The sequence below is a fragment of the Bos mutus genome, chromosome 1, assembly GCF_027580195.1.
Source record: "Bos mutus isolate GX-2022 chromosome 1, NWIPB_WYAK_1.1, whole genome shotgun sequence".
Classification (NCBI taxonomy): Eukaryota; Metazoa; Chordata; class Mammalia; order Artiodactyla; family Bovidae; genus Bos; species Bos mutus.
In genome coordinates, this window is record NC_091617.1 from 34,366,995 (window position 1) to 34,390,266 (window position 23,272).

Below are 23,272 nucleotides of genomic sequence, written 5' to 3' on the forward strand. Positions count from 1 at the left end.
CTATCTGCATTCGAGATGCTCCTTAGAAATAGTAAATAAACTCTGATTCAGGCTTGTCTTCACCCGTTTTTCTCTCTGCCTTCGGTTACAAAACCAAACCCTCACCACTTCTTTCTCCAGGTTTAGTTCTTCAGCCATCCGGAGGATCTCCTGAGAGGAAGGCTTATTCTGTTCTCCAAAGTGTCTCTCCAGGGCGTCTTTAGCAGCAATACTGGGAGGTGGGGAGTTGGCAGGAAAGAAGGGAGATGATGGTTTAGGCCTATCAAAATCAAGTTAGGTTACATTTCCTAAATATTAGTACTAACATTAACGTAAAAAGGAAACCTAAAGACGCTGAAAACACCTGCAAAGCTCTTCAACAATAATAAATGTGAAGTTTTTTTGAACATTTAGATGCTTGTCTCATGTAGGCTCCTTTTACCAGAGTCACAGGAAGAAATTAAGGAGGGAACCCGACATTGTTTATCCACTTTCTGCCACAAGAGGGCACTGACTTACTGAGAAGAAAATAATTCTGTATGCATTTCTAAATGTCCCCCAGAACTCAGGTTATCGAAATGTTTAGTGTACAACTAACCAACCAAAACAAAACCTGTATATTAGCAATTCCTCCATGAGCCTCACGGAAACTACAAAAAGATAAATGAACAATCTGGCTTGAAATGCTAGAAGTCATTTTGAACTTTAAGCAACTAAAATACTAGTGACCAGTTTTGTTAATTTGAAATAATATAGATAACATACTGACTTCCCTTGTGGCTCAGATGGTAAAGCATCTGCCTACAATGTGGGAGACCCAGGTTCAATCCCTGGGTCGGGAAGATCTCCTGGAGAAGGAAATGACAACCCACTCCAGTATTCTTGCCTGGAAAATCCCATGGATGGAGGAACCTGTAGGCTACAGTCCATGGGGTCTTTCCCGGAGCAAGATTTATGTCTAAACCGACAGTAGAAACAGTCATTCTTTTTAGCTGTGATTGTACAGCTTCTGTTTTATCCAAAACTTGCATAGCAAAACTGTTCTTGAATCAAACAATACATATTTTTCCATCAAATTTTAAATTTCCAGCTGTTTCTCAGCAGTAATTTATTGAATGTTGTACTTTTTCACCTATTTTCTCAATTGGCTCTATTCATTTTTATGTTATATTGAAACTATATTATACTCAAATGTTCATTCCATTTGTAAAATATCATTTTCTTCTCCACTAACTTTTAATATCTCAAAAGTATACCTGATTGTTGTTCTCCGTTTCCTTTTTCTTTCATTTGCACCAACTTTCTCATTGTATAAAGCTGTGATGTGAAAACAATGAATAATTACAAAAACAAAGCAGGTTTTTTTTTAACTATCAGATTTGGATTTAAAGTTTCTTTATAAAACAATACAAAATAGAATTACCATACATTTTTGTTTTAAATATTTGCAGTATACATCATTTTAGATTACAAGCCCTAGATTAAAATGTTAACACAGAAAAAAATATTAACTTTATAAATATTAACAGTTGTCTTTAAATCATACCCTATCTTTGTTGAAACAGTTGCTCTAAATGCTATCAAATCTTGCTCTTTAGCCAGCCTTGACATTAATATAAGTAGATAATTTTTATCACATTAAATTGTTCATCTAGCAATTGCTTGCTATTCACTAGAAAGAACGGTGTGTGCAAATGCTCTGGCTACACTTATATTAGGTTGTAAAAATGATTCATGAATAATTACTACAGTATATAGCGCAGCAGGAAAAAATCTGGATACATTAAAAAGAATCATTTCACCACTTCACACCTATGCCACATTGTGTAGAAACTTTCCCTATATATTTTATTCTCTCATTATTTACCTTCTCAATAAATTTATTTCTACACTTTCACTGGCCTTGCTTTTCTTCATAGTGTGATGAAACAAGATACTTATTTTTCATGTCAAAGAGAAAAATCAAACCAAACTTCAAACCTCTCACTTTAGCACAAATTCAACTGAGGGAAACCATTGTTTTTAGGTTAAAACATTACTGTTTCCAGAAACACAGCTTTTGTACCTCCTACTTGTTCAGCTTCCTCCAGCCATTTGGATAATATTGCTTTTAGTTTGCATGCATTTTTGAAGCTGAGCTGCAGGTTTTCAAATCGGCAGATAGTTGTTTGACTGAATTCAGAGCCATGCACAGCTGCCAGAGCTTCCCCAACATTTGTCTGGGTGTATCCTGTGAAAGAATAACAAAGGCCATGAGCTTCAGTTTTGCAAGAAACACTGATTTGGGTCCACTATTGTATAAATTTGTGTAGTATTTTTGTCAACTATTAAATATTGCTTTTAACGATATATTTGTTAGCAATTTAGAATAACAGTAAGGTTATGCAGTGTAGAATTGTCTAGTATTTTAAAAAATTCCTTCTAGTTAATAAGTTAATATTTTAGAAGCCAAAAGAATTCAGATAGGAACATCTGCCATTCATATTTAGCCAAACTGGATAAATGTGTTAAACACACTTTGCAAAAATATATAAGAAAAGTTTCTAGACAATGTAGCATAGGTATAAAGTAGTGAAATGCTTTTTAATGTATCCAGATTTATTTTTTTGACACTGGGCTATATACTGTAGTAATTATACATGAATCATTTTTATAACCTAATATAAGTGTAGTCAGACTATTCTTTGCAACCCCATGGACTATACAGTACATGGAATTCTCCAGGCCAGAATACTGGAGTGGGTAGCTGTTCCCATCTCCAGGGGATCTTCCCAACCCAGGGACTGAATCCAGATCTCCCTCATAGCAGGCAGATTCTTTACCAGCTGAGCCACTGGGAAGCCGAAGAATACTGGAATGGGTAGCCTATCCCTTCTCCAACCGATCTTCCTGACCCAGGAATTGAACTGGGGTGTCCTGCATTGCAGGTGGATTCTTTACCAGCTGTTCTACCGGGGAATCCTTAATACACACTTTAGAAGACATTTAAAAATTCTCTCTAATCATTATTATTAGGCATCTGTTGAAATATGCTCAAAATCTATAGATATTAAAATATAATATGTAAACTATATGGTGATATATCACAAATATTTTTATCTCAGCTGTAAGAGTGAAAAATTCAACATGTTGAAGTTAACAAATAAAACTAAGAACTGTGTTTACTTTCCCTAAAAGCATGCTTATTATGAGATTTTGGTCACACAACATTTTATGTATATCACCAAGCATTTATTATATCATTTGGTAATGCTTCTATCTCCAGGCAAAAAGTTTTCATAGATTGTCTCAAACATTCTCAGAATATAAGTTGACAAATGTCATCAATGTAGAATTTGAAACATTCACAGTCATATAAAAAGTAAATTGAAAATGAATGTCATAAAGATGCCTACTGCTGTGTTTATGACAAATAGTAACTACATATTAATTCAGGGCCCAAGGCTATATACCTGTATGCATAAAATGATTACATATGATGCCCATCAATTGATATCATTAAAAGTTACCAATGGCTCAGTCCACAAATGCAGAAGTTTGTACTATCAGTTCAATCCATTAAAAATATATTTCATGCATTTAAATCAAGGTTAATTATTATGATTATTTACATTAAAAACACTTCACCCTAGAAAGTGAGCAAAGGCTATGAACAGATCGCTCACAGAAAAGGAATTACAAATGACTGTCCAACACATGAAAAACTTCTTTCACTCTTCACTCATAAGGGAAATTTAAAATGAAACTGCTACTTTCACCTAACTGATTTGCAAAGGTCCAAAAGATTAATAGCATCTTTTCCCTTCAATAACTATTTTTTATTCTACATGCCAGTCACTGTTCCAAGTGCTGAGGATATGCCATTAAGGAGAAAGCAAAAGGAAATAAACAAAAAACAAAAAACTTCTGCCTTAACAGAATTCATATTCTGAAGAGTGGCAAAGGAGATACTCATGGTGGCAATAAGATTTGTTAGAACTTACATAGAGACCAATTTGACATCTACTGAAATTACAAATACACATACTCTTCAATCAAACAATTTTGCTTTTAACACTTTCCCTGCACATATATTTTTATCGGTGCAAAATGCTATTTATGAAGTTAATCATTGCATCATTGTCTTCAGTAACATAAGATTGAAGACCATCTAAATTCCATCAGTAGGAGACTGGTAATATATTCATAAAATGGAATTGAGAGATGCATTAAAAAGAAGAGCTCTCTAAAAAACTAATACTGAAAGCTCTCCAAAATAGTCAAATGAAAAACGTCTATATGAAGAAATACATGAATTTGCTTATATGAATATGCATAGAATAGAAGGATTCACAGAAACTAATAACACTGATAAACAGGAAGGATAAGCAGAGGGATACAATTCGCACAGCTTTTTAGCTTTTGAATCACACAAAGGTATTAATTCAAATAAAACAAAGGTATTTCTAAACTTATGTTTGAAAAGGAGACCATTAATTTAGAAATCTATATATTTTTGCTGCTAAGAATTTACAAGGAAATGAAGGTTGCTATAGGTTTTCATAATTCAACTTACATCCACAGTAGAGATGTAGAATGAGAACTGTCTTAGACTTCTGAGCAGCATGTAAGAGATTAAACAGTAATAGAGTAAGACTTTGCAGACGGAGTTGTGTGTCCCACAGCTGTTAACAAGCACCTACCTAGCTTAATTCTTCTCACTTTAAACTCATTGGCAAACTTTTCAAGTTCTCGGATTTCTGGAGAATCCATGTCTATTGGCTCTTCAACCAATTTGCTTTTCCGCCTGAGCTCCTGCTTGAAATCAGCGGCAGTGGGGTCCTCTGAAAGGAGAGGCTGATGCATGGGAGGAAAACCATGACTCAACGTGTGGTCAGGAAACTTATAAAGACAAGGGGTTAAGCTCCCTGTAACAACAAGAAAAGGACCATTTGTAATTATCCCTCATTTTGATACATGGAAAATTTTGGCCCATCAGATTGTTCTGTGACAGCCAGTCTCAGTTCTAAAAGGTTACCTGACATTTGCTTTTCTGAAGTAGAAGTCAGTGTAGCTTAGTATAAATGGGATCATTTTTTTCCACCTTCCTGGGAGCAGCGGAAACAAAGATAATGCAAAGCCAAAGGAAAGAACCAGGGACTTGCAAATAATTTAAATAGAAATAAGCAAATTTCAAAAAAGTGTGAGTTTTCCATGATTGTTTTTCTCTTAAAAGACTTCCATAGCAGTCCAGTGGTTAAGACTTCATCCTTCCAGTATAGAGGGCATGGGTTTGATTCCTGGTTATGGAATTCAGCATGGCTCCCCAAAAACAAACAAACAAAAATCTTTTCATTTGTTATTGTGAATCTGAGGTTCAACTCTACCAGAATGTATATTTTCTTAATTATAATCAAGGTGTATGTTAAGTGCTATGCTGGGAAATTTTCATAGCATTGAAAAATTGATTTTACAGCATTAAGAAATCCAATGTTTTATCAGTAAATGCTTAATTTAGTAAAGGCAAGTAAAACGAAAATTATGAGAACAAAAAATACATTAATAAGGTTTAAATAGATTTAATGGTAATGATGGATGTCGACAAAAAGTAACTTTTAAAGATCTATTAGAAGGTCAGCAACAAGATTCTTGCAAAATATACTATGATGGAATCATTTCTTGATTACTATTTAAGAAGAAAAAGTTAAGTGTCAAGGAAGGGTGCAATTCTAGATATGATACATGCTGCTGCTGCTGCTGCTAAGTCGCTTCAGTCGTGTCCGACTCTGTGCGACCCCATGGACAGCAGCCCAACAGGCTCCTCTGTCCCTGGGATTCTCCAGGCAAGAATACTGGAGTTGCCATTTCCTTCTCCGAGATATGATACATGATCCCTCATAAATGATGAAGCACTGAATCCATTGAGTTAGTTAAATGAGAAATCTCAAAAAACTACATGATTTAATTGTTTAATTGCTTCTAGATTTCATTCTTCATTTGGAAAGAAGAGAGAATCTCAGTCAGGGAGTATTGGTGACAGGATGGTATAAGCCAAATTCCCACACATTTTATTTCTGTTTTCTTCAGCAGTATATTACATTTTTATTCATAAGGATTTCACTTTATATTAAATGACATGGGTATAACCAAGACATTTTGATATAAATAAAATATTCAATAATTAATCATTTTTCTTATGAGTATAAATTAAATATAAATGACTATAGAAAATAGGCAGTAATCATTCTTAGAAACTTACTAAAAAATACATCAGTTTTATGCTATTTATAATTTCTCTATAAATACAGTCAGAAATCAGACATGAGTAATAGTGTATTTTGCCAGAATATATAAATCTTAAATTAATATATCAATATGTAATGAGCAAAGAATATTGCAAGTCAGTAAGTTGTTGGCTCATATTATTTATATGAGAAAATATAATTTTGAAGTGTACCCCTATCCAGTAGACTATTATTTTTCTGAAACAAAATACATACAAGTGAGAAATTAAGCAAAATATCATAAAATAAGTATAGCTGTTTCATGGATATGAAAAATGTACAAAAGAAACTATTTCTGTCTAAAGCAATTCATATTACTTTCAAAAATCAAAACTATCCAGTTTTTTGTTGTTATTGTTAATCATCCACTTTTTGCTTTAGTGGGTGGTATAGACCAGATACAATTTTAAAAAGCAATTTTATCAATTTTTAATTTATTACAAAATTCAATTTTTTTAATGTTTGTTACATTTTAACAAAGCTCATTTTGGCCTAATGTTAGTTTTAGATTTCTACTAGTTAAGTAAAATACTAATATATAAAAAAATTTATCACCTTTATGTTAACATTTACTTAATATTTATCTAAGGACTTTTGTTTTATTTTCAGAGAAAAAAGTGTGTATTTTTTTATCCACAATTTAAAATTCATATAAAAACAAATAATGTTCCTTGGGTGCTAAGATGAATTCACTATACAATTGAAACTAGAAGTGAAGCCCTGTGAACACCGCAATAAGCCACGTCAATAATCAGTTCATTTTTCAGGTAATCTGTACTCAGGGAAATCAGATGACTCAAAGATTCTGCATCTTAAATATATTTGGCCACATTAAACAAATGCTTTCAAACAAAAGTTTTATAAATATTTACAAAAATATTGGAAGTGTGCCATCTCTATTTATGGAAAAATTTAAAGCTAGTGTATACATTATAAATACTCTGGAGAAATGGACATTTAGAAAATAAATTTGAACATGAGTCCATAAAGAGTACACAAGAAATACCATGTTCAAAAGTTTGGCATCTAGAGGAGGAAGGAAAACACGATGTGTGCTGCGTTATTTTGCATTAACTGAAAGTATCCACAATTATCCACAGGGACACAGTTTTCCCGAAACTAATGTTAAACAGAAATTTGGGACAGTCACAAGCATAGTCAGACAAACTGATTTCTATTATATGATCCTGTATTTGGGAGAAAATGGGGATTGATTGGTATGGTATATGTGACAAGGTATTTTAAAAGGTTTTTCTAAAGCCTGGAATATTAAGAAGTCGGGGTTTGAGCACGGAGAGAAAAGATGCAGGAAGTTGTGTGCCACAGAAGTTTCATGAATATTTTCCAAAACACTGATAAACCAAACTTGTCTATAAGCCTAGAACAAGTGCACACCTAAATAGCTTGGAAAGGTTTGTACATTCTTTACAGTCCAAGATGGATTTTCACCCTGCAGATTAATCCACCATAGCCTCTCTGAACTGCTCTGCATGGACTTCTGGACAGCAGAGGAGGGAGAGGAACAGAGATTAAGTCTTTAAAAGCAGAAGATGGGAAGCTGAGGTCCAGCATGCCTTACGGGCACCTGACTCAAGGTCCCATGATACAGGGCACACTGCTTTTCTGCAGCACGTGGCTCAGACAGCTGCTAACTGACAACATCTCTGAGGTTGTGAGCTAGAAGCTTTAAAAGAACAAACAGGGGAAGAAGGACATAGTAAAATACCCCCACCTTGCTGTAGAGATGCACAGCACAGTTCATTTAAATATTTCCATTTATTTTCTTTTTTTACGTTCATGCATGACAATGTGAAACAAATCATAACTTTGAATTGTGATTTTTTTTCTCTTTTGTGCATTGCTACATCCTATCCACATATAAACAGGTCTTCTGCCTAGTTCTGTAAATTAGGTTGATTTGGAGCACAGCCATGGCCATTTGTTTACAGATTGCCTGTAGCTGCTTTTGAGTTATGAAGTTGAGACAGATGCTACATAATTTAAGGAATAATACACAGTATCCATGCTACTGCAGGCGCCTTTCATGATCCAGAGGCAAAAGATGGTCAGAATTACTCCTTCCCTTAGTGTCAACACATCCAGAATAAGTGAGGCAAAAAATAAAACTAAATAAAACAAAAAAGGAAATAGAAAAAAGACAATTTAAGAATGAAGAGATGGCCTCCAAAGTAGACTGTTTTCCTATGTAAATGTGAAACATATTTCTGGTACCTCTTGTCCTAGCCCAGGTGGAAAAGACACTTTTTAGCTATATTCATCTTTTATTCTTATTATCCACATCTCATTAAAAAAGAGCATTCATCTCCTTGAATAATTTTCCAACATCAGCTATTTTGCTTTCCTCTTAAGATCAATTTTTAATCAAGGACTCTTACTGCACACCTTGGGTGGCCATTAAAACACATAACCTTGCTGGGTTTAGCAATCATTACCATGTAGCTGATTAGCCCAGTTCACACAGGACGGTGGGCAAGGTACACAGCTCATTAAGTTTGTTTTCCAACTTTCACCCAGCTTTACAAATGAGAACAGACACCACCTTGTATACCCAGAAATCAGAATTTTGAAAGGTTTTTGTTATTAGTTTTCTTTCGTGTTTATCTAGAAGAGATTTTTGAATAGTATTTGTAATTCCCTGTTTCCTATTATCCATCCTGCAGGCTGTTGAATTATTTAAGTACTTAGGAGAGAAGAAACAGAAGAAGAAATTTAACTATGAATGTATCTGAAGAGAAGATCAAGGAGAAAACCAGGCTAAGTTGGTGGAAAGCTGCCACAACTCAACTCAGATAGAGCTATGTATGGTACCCATCACAACTTGGATGTGAAGAGACTAACACTTTGAGAAGCTAACTTGAACGAGGTTTGTAATTAGTTCCTGGTGTGGCTAATTCATTTCACCCCACCAATCATTCTCTTTGATATTCCCACACCTGGACTATGAGGCACAGAGGATTCATCTGATGATTAGAATCCTTCCTACCAACCTTAGCTTAAAATACGAGCTGTAGCTCTTGCTTTCCAGTGAGTTATTAATTTAATGAAATGCTCAGACTACATATAAGCATCAGAGTATAGGGATAAAATAACCATATTCAAATAAAGCAATTTCACACCCTTTGAAAAATTGCTCTTTGTGCAGCTTCACTTTTATATGGAGTATGTGACAATGAACCTTCGTTGTTGGTGATTAGACGCTTCTGTGGATTGTGTGGAAGTGGCTGATTTGATGAACGCCTGAGACTTCTCAGAAAATTCAAATGACATTACTAGGTTTCTCTTGTGTATTTTAAACCTTTTCTGAATTCCTGAATATTCTGAATCCCTGTGTTTTACGACTCAATTTGTGTAGCTTCTCTGGGGATGACAGCAGAAAGGTTCAGATTCTCTGAGATTAAATCTGCCATGATGCAAAGGCTAATACTGAATATATGTCAAAATAGTGACATTGTAACAAATTACAAAGCACATCACATTTTAATGATCTCCCTCTCAAAAATATTCAAATATAATCTTTATGCTTGACATGGTGAATTTTTCTTTCAGCGACAAAATATATGTAATTTTGGTTTAAGACTACAGCAATACCTCCAAAGCTTAGGACATCCATTTTTTTCATTATTATCACCAACCTGGGCTTTGAATCATTTTAAAAGGTTTTTCCAAAGACCTCTCCTTTTTAACTTCTAATGGAGATGAAAGTTTGCTGAGGGCCTGCTGAGGAAACTTGGACCAGCACAACCTGAGTTGCCTGTGGACTCTCAGTGTGAACCTGGGCTTGTTACCTGCAACCCTGGAAACAGGAAGGAAGTCAAGTTTCTCAGGCCAGCTGTGAACTCAGCAGCTTCTACCTAGATCTGGTGGGAGGGAGGTAGTAGTAAAAATCATCTCACAGTGTTCGGTCTGAGCACTAACCTCCACTCATTGCTGCCCCTTGCTGGGTGCAGAGATGACTTAAGTTGCATGTGGGTTCCTGGGAACTACCGTGAAAGAACAGCAAGGACTCTCTCCTCCAAGAAAGAGTAGCACATTGCTACTTTGAATATATTTTGAATATATTTGAATATATATTTGAATATATATTTGAATAAAGCACATTGCTTTATTTGAATATGGTTATTTTATCCCTAAGCTCATCATTTCTTGTCTCTGTAATCCAAGTGTGGTGGAGGCCACAGAAAGCATTTGACCGGCACCGCTAGTGGCTAAATGCACATTGTTCTACTATTTCTATAATGAAAGTAGTTCATCTTCAACGAGAGATCCTCTCATTAACCATGGATACTGATTAACAGCTAAGTACACGAATCATAAACGGTCCGTTTTCACAGAGGAAGAAAAATATGACTTTCCTTATTTTTTAATTATTGAAGAGAGACATTAAGATTTAAAGGTAACCATTAAGAACATCAGTTTTCACTTCATCATAAAGGTGAGGATATAAGTTTATTCAGAATGCTCTCTAACAGAATGTAGGAAAAGCTAATTTGTTCTAGAATATATTATTTTAAAGTTTTAATGTTTTATTTAGTATAAATTTGAGAAATTTTTAGAAATTAAAGGTTGGTGAACTAAATTCTTTGTTCAATTTAATTTCAAATTTATAGGCATAAATATATGTTTGATTTTTTAATTACCTACTTGGATAACAACTATTACATGAGCATGCACACACACACGTTTATATTTTTCACATAGAACATTTGTAGTTTATTGTCACTGAAATTATTTCTTGCTGCAGAAATAAATATAAAAGATTGAGATTTCTAAATAATTTCTGTGCACAAAAAAATTACTGTATAGCCATGGTCTAAAATTAAGTCATAAATTTTGTGATGAGTGGATCTCTTAGGTCAGATTTTCTTTCCCTTAAGAAAGTTGCTAACAATACTTTCATTTAAGTGTCAGCAAACAAGATAGTTTATCTTGATATAGTGATGCTTTCTTTATCCAGAGGGAAATAAGTATGTAACTTATACTATTTCAATCTTATCCAAGACTCAGAGCATCTCAGACAGGGCTGCCAAGGATTCAACTAGGCTAAAGCTGCTGCAAATCTCTCTTAGCCTTCAATGTCTTATTTATCTTTACAGACCAAATGGCCAAAAGAAATACTGTGATGAGGAATATGCTCTATAAGTTAGTCTATCTGCTTTGGTAGCCACAAAAGATTATTAAGCACTTTCCTGTTTTATTTTAAATTCAGGAACTGAAGGAACAGCCAAAATCTCAAGGGAAATGATGACTATTAAGTTCCGTACCTCATAATCATTAACCCTGTTGGTATGGAGGCGGGCAATGAAGTCATTTAAAGCTTTTGCTGACTTGCTCACTGTTGGCAACTGAGGAATTTTAAATCTGACCTTATTTTAGTTAATTTACTTTTAAATTTAAATAGTTACATAAGGCTGGCAGCTACCTTATTATTACTGGAGGCAAGCCCACCAATGGCATAACCAAGTGACAATTAGCAGTTTGGCAACAGAGAATTAGAATAAAAATCATACAAAGCAAACACAGGCGTTAAGAAGCATAGCAGTTCATTTCAGGCATGTGGAGAACAGCAGTGATCAGGTATAACTATTATGATCTCTGAAGGCGTTACAGATCAGGGACCATTATAGTAAGTGGTGGATTTAGCAGCAATTTCTAAGGTTAGGAGATCTGAATTTCATGATACACTCTGGTCAAGATTCCCTTCGACCCAGAAAATGCATCCAAGCGTCCCCAAACTCAATCTTACATGTAAAGACAATTTTTCTTACCTGCCATCACGCCATAGGTCGATGACTGGTTTCCATAATGACAGGAAGGAACAGAATAATGAAGTCCTGTTGCTGTGTTTCCCAGCATTGTCACCACAAAACATGTGCACAAACATTTAGGAGTTTGGATCAAAGACAAAATAGACGGGACTGGTAAGAAAATGTATGAGGATTCAAGACACATTCGTTTCATTTCAAATGTACACATTTATGCTATTCTTAAAGTTATATGCCAATAATTTGTTCTCATTTGGGGGCAGTTCTCTGATGAGTATGCTAAAACTAGGGGTTGACATTTTTCCCAAGTAACGAGTTCATGAATCATCACAGTGGACTAGAGCCTTCATTAATTATATCCAGTGTTCTGGGTTGGCGTGACTGACCAGTTTTAACCTTGGTGGGCTACAGTCCATGAGGTTGCCAAGTGTCGGACATGACTGAGTGACTGAGCACACGCACACGACTGGAAGCTGCAGTTTTCTTGCAGGTTTCACCCAATGTAGACTTTGCAAAGAACTGACCAGAGAATAGTCTCTTAAAATTCTCGTATAACATGGTACTATAAAATTGTCTTTTGCTGGAGCAATGAATACAGAAATCAACTCTTCATGGGTCTTTACTTTTACTTCTGCTCATTCACCTAACAAATTTCTTCCATCAAAGAGGAAGTGGCAGAGCCACTAGCCTTTTATTGGGTATGATCATAAAACTCCATTAAATTCAGAGGCTTACAAAAACTCTGTGACAATGTGCAATGTATTTAGGCTGGTATTGAAACCATGAGCTTGTAGATTTTCTGCATGCACACAATTAATTGAACAATTCTAATGATGAAGCTGGTCAAAAAATAAATTCATTGATCACTGAGTAACTAGAGGTTTATAAAGGTTGAGTCCAGCATATAACTTAACTTCATTTATAAATAGCTACAAGTATCATTGAATTAAGGTGTATTTTGAAATTAAATTTGAATTACTTAACTTCTATCAAGCTTTCAACATGAATCACAATGAACTACTAACAATAAAATCACTAATCAATGTTTTCTTTTATATCTTATTTTCTACTTTTTCCCATTATGTCCTCAATAGAGTGGTGGATTTTCAAAAATATAATTGTATCTTCTTGAATCATATGATATTAGAAGAGATTTATAGTCCTTTTTGAAAATATATAGTCTATCAATTAAAGACATAAAGTAAAACATTTTCTCTAACTATAACTCATTTTTAATATTTTAAAGTATCTGTATAAATTTTCATTTTACAACTGACACATAGAACTGAAATAATTTTGTGTTATAATAATTTCTATGCATTCCAAAATTAAAGAAACATGAAACGCATTGAATATCCAACTTCTCCTCTCATTATGCTGCTGCTGCTGCTAAGTCGCTTCAGTCATGTCCAACTCTGTGTGACCCCATAGACAGCAGCCCACCAGGCTCCCCCGTCCCCGGGATTCTCCAGGCAAAAACACTGGAGTGGGTTGCCATTTCCCTCTCATTAAAATCATTTCTAATTCTTTACCTAGACAATTAGATATATACGGTTACAATTTGATGGAGAAATTATAAAATCAATGCTATTGCTATTTAAAACAATAACAATAGCCATTTAGGACATTGTTACTAATTATGAATTTTTTTACCTCCAAGGTTTAAATCCTTTTGTTTTGCTGATTTGGGGAAGTCATATAAATGACAAGCTAATTTACTAGATACATTATTTATTTACTTTTATTTTTTTTAAATAAATAGGGTTTTGAGCTTAAACCTGCTTAATTTTAACCTCAATTCCAATTTTTATTCTAGCCAAATACTATCCACATACAGTATATTATGCAAAAATGCATTATCCTTCTCATTCTCAATCTATTTAAATGTCCATTATTTAAAATACACAATTAGCTATGTGATAATTGTATGGGAAGAGTCCAGGAGATAGTGAAGGACAGGGAAGTCTGGCATGCTGCAGTCCATGGGGTTGCAAAGAGTTGCAGAGTTCAGACTTAGCGACTGAACAATACAACAATATGTGATAATTGTTTAAATTTATTTATACCACACCTCTTCATAAAAATACTTTATTACTTTTTTTTAAAACCATGTTTGAGGATATTTGCATCAGTATATGTTTAATTAAATTCTGAGACTCTTCAGTAGATAAAAAACATCTCTACATTAATAATTTTCCCCAAATATAGATAATATGATCTTTAGATATTTGAAAATTCTGTTAAAGATTAATACCAAACTTACATATAACTTTCAAAGCTGCTTAATTTTAACAAAATATAAGGCTAAAATATTTTAAATTGGCATATAAATGTGTCAACTCAAATTGATTTTTAAATTTATAAAATTTAGCTCATATTTAGATTGTTTTACAAGTGAAAAGTGCTATTAAACAGACATTTACCCAAGACATTGTTTATTAATCAAAACCCTTTGTTACTGAGTAAAAATTAGACACATTAACAAAACATATTTATTTGCTTGGTTGTGTTTGAGACAATATATTTGAATTAATTTTAATTTTCATCTAAGAAAGTTATATAAGAAAATATAAAAACTTGATTAAAGGTTGAAATCTCTTCAGAACTAAATCTTGAAAAGATTCAAATCAGTTCATGGATTCTAAATATTATATTGCCTCTAGCCTAGATGGGAGGGGAGTTTGGGTAAAAAAGGATATAGTGTATGTATGGCTGAATTCCTCTGCTGTCCATCTGAAAATATCACAACATTGTTAACTGGCTATACTCCAATATAAAATAAAAAGTTTTAAAAATAAACAAATAAATATTATATTGCCTCTAGACTTGGTTTCTGAGTTTTTAATTATTCTAAAGAAGTTAAGTGTATTTAAAGTGAAAGTGTTAGTCGTTCAGTTGTGTCCGACTCTTTGCAACCCCATGGACTGTAACCTGCCAGGCTCCTCTGTCCTTGGACTTCCCCAGGCAAAAATAGTGGAGTGGGTTGCCATTCCCTTCTCCATGGGATCTTCCTGACCCAGGGATCAGACCTGGTCTCCTGCATTGTAGGGAGATTCTTTACCATCTGAATAAAGTGTATTTAAACATCTAATTATTTTATTCTTTGAAACCCACTGTTGTTGGTATCAGGAATCATTCAGTTGTGTTTACTCAGAGGTGTACGGCATTTTTTAGACATGGTAGTAAATGTAATCTAAAAACCAAATAAATCTCTAAGAGGAAAAAAAATCACCTTTTAAATTATTTTACACTATTTCTTTAGTTTTACTCTTTATCCATACATGTTTGCATAGAGTGGTTTTCAGACTCACTGTTTACTTGTATAGAAGACAGGTTTTATAATAAAATCAACAATACTTGAAATTACTACACTTACTAATATTTCTTGAATATTTTCTTAGGCATTTTGTCTTCTTTAATATCCTGAATATTTAACTTAATACACATTAAAATTTTTTTAAAAATGAGATTCTAAACTAACAAGATTCAAAGCACCCATCCTGACATCTTAAGGCGCAGCCGCATGTAGACTGTTATTGAAGTTAGTACCTGTGGACATCACGTTGGTGGCGTGGTTGGAGACCGGTAGGCACTCCGCAGCACTGGGATGCATTATCAGAGGCAGAGTTGCAGAAGACTCAGAATTCAGAGGTATAAAGGTATCAGTCGAAGTAAAAGGTTGGCAACTCATTCCCACAAAAGAATAGAAACGGAGAAGAGGTGCCACTCCTCAAGTCAGTTTTATTATATTACAATCTCAAAGGGCCGTTTCAAATCTCACTACCTGCATATATACATCAGGGAGGCTCTGAAGCACCAAGAGAGCGCATGCTGGTATTTATACTGCAGGGAAATCCCTTTATACATGTTAATCATCTTTTCCCAGGGGTATTGCTTTATCAATCTGAACAGTCTTCCTTCTTACCCAAACACAATCCATGCCCAAGAGGGGAAGCTGGTTCTTGGGTAGGGAATGAAGGCAAAGGAGAAATCTGAAACTCAATTTGACAACTTCAGTGATTCAGATCTTTTAGAAAGGAATCAAGAACTTAATAAAAAACTGTCCCTCAAAGAAATAATGCTGCAATGAATTGAAAGATACTGGGTGCCTCTTTGCTACGAACACAATGACAAATTTATATGTATGAGATTTTTTTTCCCTTTTTTCTGATAACTTCATTAAATCTGAAAAATAATATAAAAGTACAGGACACAATTTTAAGAAGCAGACTCTTTAAAAAGAAGCATAGAAGACTAAATGTGAGAATGACTATATTACTGACTACTGATTCATAGGCAGTGCAATCCTGAAAAACTGTAAGAACAATTGAACTTTTCCTATATCATAAATAGGAAATGATAAAATATTACGTTGGAGTCATTTGTAGACAAGATGAACATAAGTGACAGTATCTCTTCCTTGATTTCAATTTGCTCAACCGGATGTACCCACTTAGTGAGCTCTTACTAGATGGCAACACTGTTCTAGTCACTTTCCACAGTTATGTCAGCAAATTTCACAGCATCTTTGTGAGATCTGTACCATTCTCACTAAGCTTAATTCTGCCAGATACTCTGATCTTGGCCATTCTGCTCCAGAACCTTCACTGGGCATAAACTTTCCACACAAAATATATTGACATTATAAGACTATGAAAAAAAATACTATAAATAATTATTTTGATGATAATTATCTGTATGACAATTTCACAACGATCATGGTTTCTACATATAAATAAATGAATGCAATACTATCTTTAGAATGTATACTAGGGACGATATAGGGATGAGATGTAACCTGACAAACATAGATATTATTGACATTAGCAGGAACTTATGCTCCATTTGACTTTTTTTGAAATTTTATATCATGGAATGTTTAACTTGGAATTGGTTGCTTTGTGCCAAATTTATATTAATGTTGATGAGAATATGCTTTCAAAAATTGAAATTTGAATGCTTTGTCATTAACCAATTATTTTGTAGAAAAAAAGTTCATTAGATATTGTGTGAAACATATTTATTCTAAAAATGACATATTTTTCATTCTGAATTCTCTTTTAAGTTCCATTAGTCTTCACTAATGAGAGAAGAAGGTTACAAGTAATCAAGTATTTATTTTACTTGATTTATTTAAGTAAATAAATATCAAGTATTTATTTTCTTGAAGGTTACAAGTATTTATTTTACTCTTGCAGAATTCTTGTAATTTTTAGACTTCACATTTACAAAAATGTATTTGAAATACATTTTAATTTTTAAAAATTTAAGAAAAATTTTATAAAGAGAATTTGCTAAGAAAATTTAGTTAAAAATTAAAGTAAATGGTATTTAGAAAGAATAGCACTTCAAAATTTCTCCTAACAATTTTTCTATAGTTTAGGTCATTGGAATATGTCAGTAAATTATATCAACCCAATAATAAAGAGGGTTACTGTAAAGCTTGCCTGGAACAGCAACAAAGAACTTCACCAGTATTTGCCATGCTACCTAATATTCTAAAATTGCAATTTTACACATCATTTATTTAATAATGATTTATTAATTTTTGACTATTTGTGCTGTGAAGTGGAACCACACTGTTAGAGTTAAAATTGTGTATAGCCAGGATATAGATGTTCCTGTTGTAATCTTTATTTAGCACTGTAAATTATTAATTTATCAGATTTTAAAATCAGCTTTTGTAAATAGTTTTCCTTTTGCTGATTCTTGAACTGTATAAATCTATTACAATTTAGCCCAGTTGTCTACATCTTTATTATTTCTTTGTTGTTTGTATTGCTTTTTGCTTTTCACTTCTATATGTGTGTGTCAAGTCGCTTCAGTCATGTCCAACTCTTTGCGATCCTATGGACTGTAGCCCACCAGGCTCCTCTGTCCATGGGATTCTCCAGGCAAGAATACTGGAGTGGGCTGCCATGCCCTCCTCCAAGGGATATTCCCAACCCAGGGATCAAACCTACATCTCTTATGTCTCCTGCATTGGCAGGCAGGTCTTTACCACTAGTGATATACACACACACACACACACACACACACACACACATAACAATGCAATTAACTCTTTGTCCAAAATACTTTTTTTACACATGCATTTTTATAATTTATCTGTAGGCTTGTTTTGAATATCCCTCCTTTAGGATGGGTTCTTAGAAATGGAATTATGAGTTTGCCTTATGATATTTTTAAAGTTCTTGAAAACAGTCTCAAATTGCTATAAAGACAAAAGATTTTTTAAAGGATACTTTTAGGTTCACAGCAAAGTGGAGCAGAAAGTACTAAAGGTTCTTGTATGCACTCTGCAGCCACATATGTACTGCTGCTGCTGCTGCTGCTAAGTCGCTTCAGTCGTGTCTGACTCTGTGGGACCCCATAGACGGCAGCCCACCAGGCTCCCCCATCCCTAGGATTCTCCAGGCAAGAACACTGGAGTGGGTTGCCATTTCCTTCTCCAATGCATGAAAGTGAAAAGTGAAAGTGAAGTCGCTCAGTCGTGTCCAACTCTTCGCGACCCCATGGACTGCAGCCTACCAGGCTCCTCCATCCATGGGATTTTCCAGGCAAGAGTACTGGAGTGGGGTGCCATTGCACATATGTACAGTCCTCCTCAATATCAATATCTTGCACCAGAGTGATGTATTTGTTACAACTGATGAACTGATTTATTGTAACTGATTTGTTACAACTGATAATGATACACCATTATCACCCAAAGTCCACAGTTTATACAAACATTCACCCCTGTGTCTTCTACTAGCTTGAACAAATGTTTAATGACGTGTATCAACTATTGCAGAATAATACAGAATAATTTCACTGCTCTAAAAATCCTCCCCTTGCTCGGCCTATCATTCTTCCCTTCCTCCTAACCCCTGGACCCACTGATCTGCATAGTTCTGTCTTTTCAGAATGACAGGTGTTTGGATTCATACAGTATGTAGATTTTTCACATTGGCTTCTTTCACTTGGTAATATGCATTTATGTTTCCCCTAGATCTTTTTAGGGTTTATAGATCCTTTCTTTTTAGCTCTGAATAATATTCCATTGTTTGGATGTACCGCAGTTTATCCGTTAACCTACTGAAGGACATCTCGTTACTTCCAAGTTTTGATGATTATGAATGTGTATGCTCAGTTGCTTCAGTTGTGTCCGACTCTTTGCTATCCTGTGGGCTATAGCCCACCAGGCCCCTTTGTCCATGGAATTCTCCAGGCAAGAATACTGGACAGTGGGTTGCCATGACCCTCCTCTAGGGGATCTTCCTGACCCAGAGATCGAACCTGCATCTCCAGTATTTCTTTCATTGCAGGCGGGTTCTTTACCCGCTGAACCACGTGGGAAGCCTGACGATTATAAATATAGCTACTATAAACACCGGGCTTCCCTTGTGGCTCAGCGGGTAAAGAATCTGTCCGCAATGCGAGAGACTTGGGTTCGATCCCTGTGTTGGGAAGATCCTCTGGAAAAGGGAAAGGCTACCCACTCCAGTATTTTCGCCTGGAGAATTCCATGGACTGTACAGTACATGAGGTCGCAGAGTCGGACACGACTGAGAGACTTTCACTTTTGGAAACGACTGAGAGACTTTCACTTTCACTATAAACACCTGTGTGCAAGATTTTGTGCAGACATAAGTTTTCAGCTCTTTAGTGTACATACCAAGGAGCAAGATTGCTGGATTGTATGGTAAGAATATGTGTAATTTTGTTAGAAACTGACAAACTGTTTTCCAAAATGGCTGTACCATTTTTTTATTTCCACCAGCAATGATGAGAGTTCTTGTTGCTTTACATCCTCACCAGCATTCAGTGTTGCCAGTATTTTGGATTTTGACCGTTCTTATAGATATGCAGTGGTATTTCATTGTTTTCTTAATTTACTATTCCTTTCGTTGAATTTTAAGGATTCTTTATATATTTTGGATAACAATCCATTATCAGGTATGTCTTTTCTCAGCCTGTGGCTTGTCTTTCAAGCTGCTTTTCAAACAATTTGTTCTATTATGATTTGGTTTCTTTCAAATATCAGGATCAAGTTGAACAAAAAATAGTTGTTTGTTATTAAGTAACACAGAAGTTTCTTAGAACTCACAAAGGCTGGGCCATAAGGGGAGACTGAAGAAGAAATGAAAGTCATCTGCCATTTCTCTCTGATGCGCCTCTTTCCTTTACTGTGTGTCTCTCACGTTCTCACTCTTTAAACCGCAGCCCAGGTGTGGTTTCTCACTCTTTAAACCACAGCCCGTGTGTGGCCACCACACAGATCTCCAGATCATACCTTAAACTTTTAACCAAAGAGATTACTCTTCTATTCCTCAGTCTACATTACTCAGAAACAGTCTGACTGGCCATGGCTTTTGTTGTGTTCCAAAAGAACAACATGGTTCCCTCTGTTCACACTTGTGAGTGGATTGGTTTGCCCTGAAAACTTTCAGGCATTTTAGACAATGGGGGATGGAAGGATTGTTAACTGGGAAGACATCCTCAAAATGTGACTGATGCTGCTCAGCAACTTCAAAATAGCGTTAGTAAAATAAAACTTACACTTTTGCTGCATTCTCAGTGGTATTAATAAACTAAAGTTTAATCACTTAGCTCTATTTGTCTCTTAAGACAGTAGCATTTTATTAATTTAATTTGTATTTTATTTGCTAATATGCCATTTTTGCATATTTACATTAGCTACATGTATTTATTGTTTTGTTAACAATGTTATGTTTGCCTTTTTACTTAATATTTATTTTATTATAAATTTGTGATTTTAATATATATTAAGAATATTAATTTTCATTGTTTCCATCATTTTACGGTTAAATTTTTTAAAATTTACTGTCCTTTACATTTGTTTTGGGCATTGGCATAAACAATGTTTTGCATGTGAACTAAATATGTTGACCATTTCCTTTGTGCATTATTGATTTTAAGTTTTAAAATTCATTTTTTGTCTTGAGGTTTTGTTTTTGTTCTTGTCACTTTTTTTAATTATTTTGAAGGCTTAAAAAATTCTTCTAACATTTTAAGCTGGCACATGCATTATGTTTTTAGAGTTGATTGATTTAAAATCTTTTTCTTCCACTTTTACTGAGATACAATTGATATATAGCACTGTATAAGTTTAAGGTGTACAACATTATGATTTGACTTAAATATCAATACATAATGAAATGTTTACCACAATAGGTTTACTGAACATCCATCATCCCATGCTGCTGCTGCTGCTGCTAAGTCGCTTCAGTCGTGTCCAACTCAGTGCGACCCCATAGACGGCAGCCCACCAGGCCCCGCCGTCCCTGGGATTCTCCAGGCAAGAACACGGGAGTGGGTTGCCATTTCCTCCTCCAATGCATGAAAGTGAAAAGTGAAAAGTGAAAGTAAAGTCGCTCAGTCGTGTTCGACTCTTAGCGACCCCATGGACTACAGCCCACCAGGCTCCTCTGTCCATGGGATTTTCCAGGCAAGAGTACTGGAGTGGGGTGCCATTGCCTTCTCCACCATCATCCCATAAAGATATAATATTAAAGAAATAGAAAAAATTTCCCTTGTGATGAGAACTCTTTAGATTTACATTTTTAACAACTTTCATATATAATAAATAATAGTGTGAATTATCTTTATCATGTTGTACATTATGCTCCTACTATTTATTTATTTTATAACTGGAAGTTTGTACATTTTAACTGTGTTGGGCTGTGCTCAGTCACTCAGTGATGTCTCTTTGCAACCTCTTGGAGTGTAGCTCACCAGGCTTCTTTGCCCATGGGGATTCTCCAGGCAAGAGTAATAGAGGGGGCTGCCATTCCCTCTTCTAGGGGATCTTCCCAACCCAGGGATAGAAGCCAGGTCTCCAGCATTGCAAACAGATTCTTTACTGTCTGAGGCACCAGGGAAGCCCTACCTTTAACCAGTTTCTCTTTCCCCTAACCCCCACCTCTAGTATCCTCAAATCTGATCTCTTTTACTATGTTTTGTTTGCTTTTGAAGTATAATTGACCTACAACACTATGTTAGTTCCTGGTATACAACATAGTGATTTGATATTTATATGCATTTCAAAATGATCACGTTGATAAATCTGGTTGTCATCTGTTACCATACAAAATATTACATAATATTGACTATATTTCCCATACTATATATTAAATACCCATGACTTACTTTGTAACTGAACTTTGTACCTCCTAATCTCCCTCACCTATTTCTCTCCTCCCTCCACTCACCTCCCTTCTGGTAACCACTTGTTTGTTTTCTGTATTATGACTCTGTTTCTGCTTAGTTCTGTTCATATGTTTTGTTTTTTAACTTTCACATATAAATGAAATCATACAGTATGTGTCTCTCTCTGCATGTCTTATTTCACTTAGAATAATACAGTCTTGGTCCATTCATGTCACAGATGACAAGATTTCATTCTTTCTTATGGCTGAGTAGTATTTGACTATATACAGATACCATACATTATTCATTCATCTAATTATGTACACGCAAGTTGCTTCCATATCTTGGCCATTGTAAATAATGTTGCCATAGAGTTCATTTATAATTGCTTAGATACAAATGAAAACTACAACACAGTTTGAAAACTATCAGGTAGATAAGAAAAATTCACTTCAAATTAAGGTAATAAAATAGAGTAGATACTTAGGTCGGGCATATTTTTTTAGTTTGGGTCATTCTGTGGCTTCTCTTCAATTAAGTAAACAGTTATTTTTAAAAATACATTAAGTTTTGACAAAATAATCACATTTTGACAAAAATATATAAACCTAGAAAAAATGCTATTAGGAAATAATATTTAAATCTATTTACTTCCAGGTAATAGAATTTAAATAAATTTTTTCTGGTTTCACATCTTTGTTTTCTTACTTCTCTACATTTTTGCATGAGTTGAGAAATGTAGTAGTCATTCAGCATGAATTGGGTTGGCCAAAATTTCTTTCGATTAGTAAATATGTTGTTCAGTAAAGTTCTTCATTTTTCTCCACACCCTCTCGCCAGTCATCGTTTGTAGATTTTTTGATGATGGCCATTCTGACCAGTGTGAGGTGATATCTCATGTAATTTTGATTTGCATCTCTCTAATAATGAGCCATGTTGAGCATCTTTTCATGTGTTTATTAGCCATCTGTATGTCTTCTTTGGAGAAATGTCAGTTTAGGTCTTCTCACTTTTTGTTTGGTTGTTTGTTTTTCTGGTATTGAGTTGAATGAGGTGCTTGTGTATTTTGGAAAGTAGTTCTTTGTCAGTTGT

At 34.6% G+C, this 23,272-nt stretch overlaps 1 protein-coding gene across 2 annotated transcripts; it reads right to left on the reverse strand.

Annotated features, from left to right (window-relative positions):
• Positions 1-15,716, reverse strand: POU1F1 (POU class 1 homeobox 1). 2 transcript variants are annotated; one of them, XM_005895595.2, is made up of 6 exons: positions 15,575-15,716; positions 12,029-12,100; positions 4,662-4,886; positions 2,045-2,209; positions 1,236-1,296; positions 1-211 (listed from the first exon to the last, which is right to left on the reverse strand). In XM_005895595.2, the coding sequence occupies exons 1-6, from the start codon at positions 15,714-15,716 to the stop codon at positions 1-3; spliced, it is 876 nt and encodes a 291-aa protein (XP_005895657.1). The 2 variants fall into 2 exon arrangements, with proteins under 2 accessions (XP_005895657.1, XP_005895656.1); XM_005895594.2 differs by having other exon boundaries at positions 12,029-12,178.
• Between the last annotated feature and the right edge of the window lie 7,556 nt (positions 15,717-23,272).

Coding starts and splice junctions, on each gene's coding strand:
- POU1F1 (XM_005895594.2), bottom strand. CDS start 15,716: ATGAGTTGCCAACCTTTTACTTCGACTGATACCTTTATACCTCTGAAT. Junction 12,179..15,574: donor CACCAACGTGATGTCCACAG/GTACTAACTTCA, acceptor TTTTCTTACCAG/TCCCGTCTATTTTGTCTTTG. Junction 212..1,235: donor AAACGGAGAACAACAATCAG/GTATACTTTTGA, acceptor CCCACCTCCCAG/TATTGCTGCTAAAGACGCCC.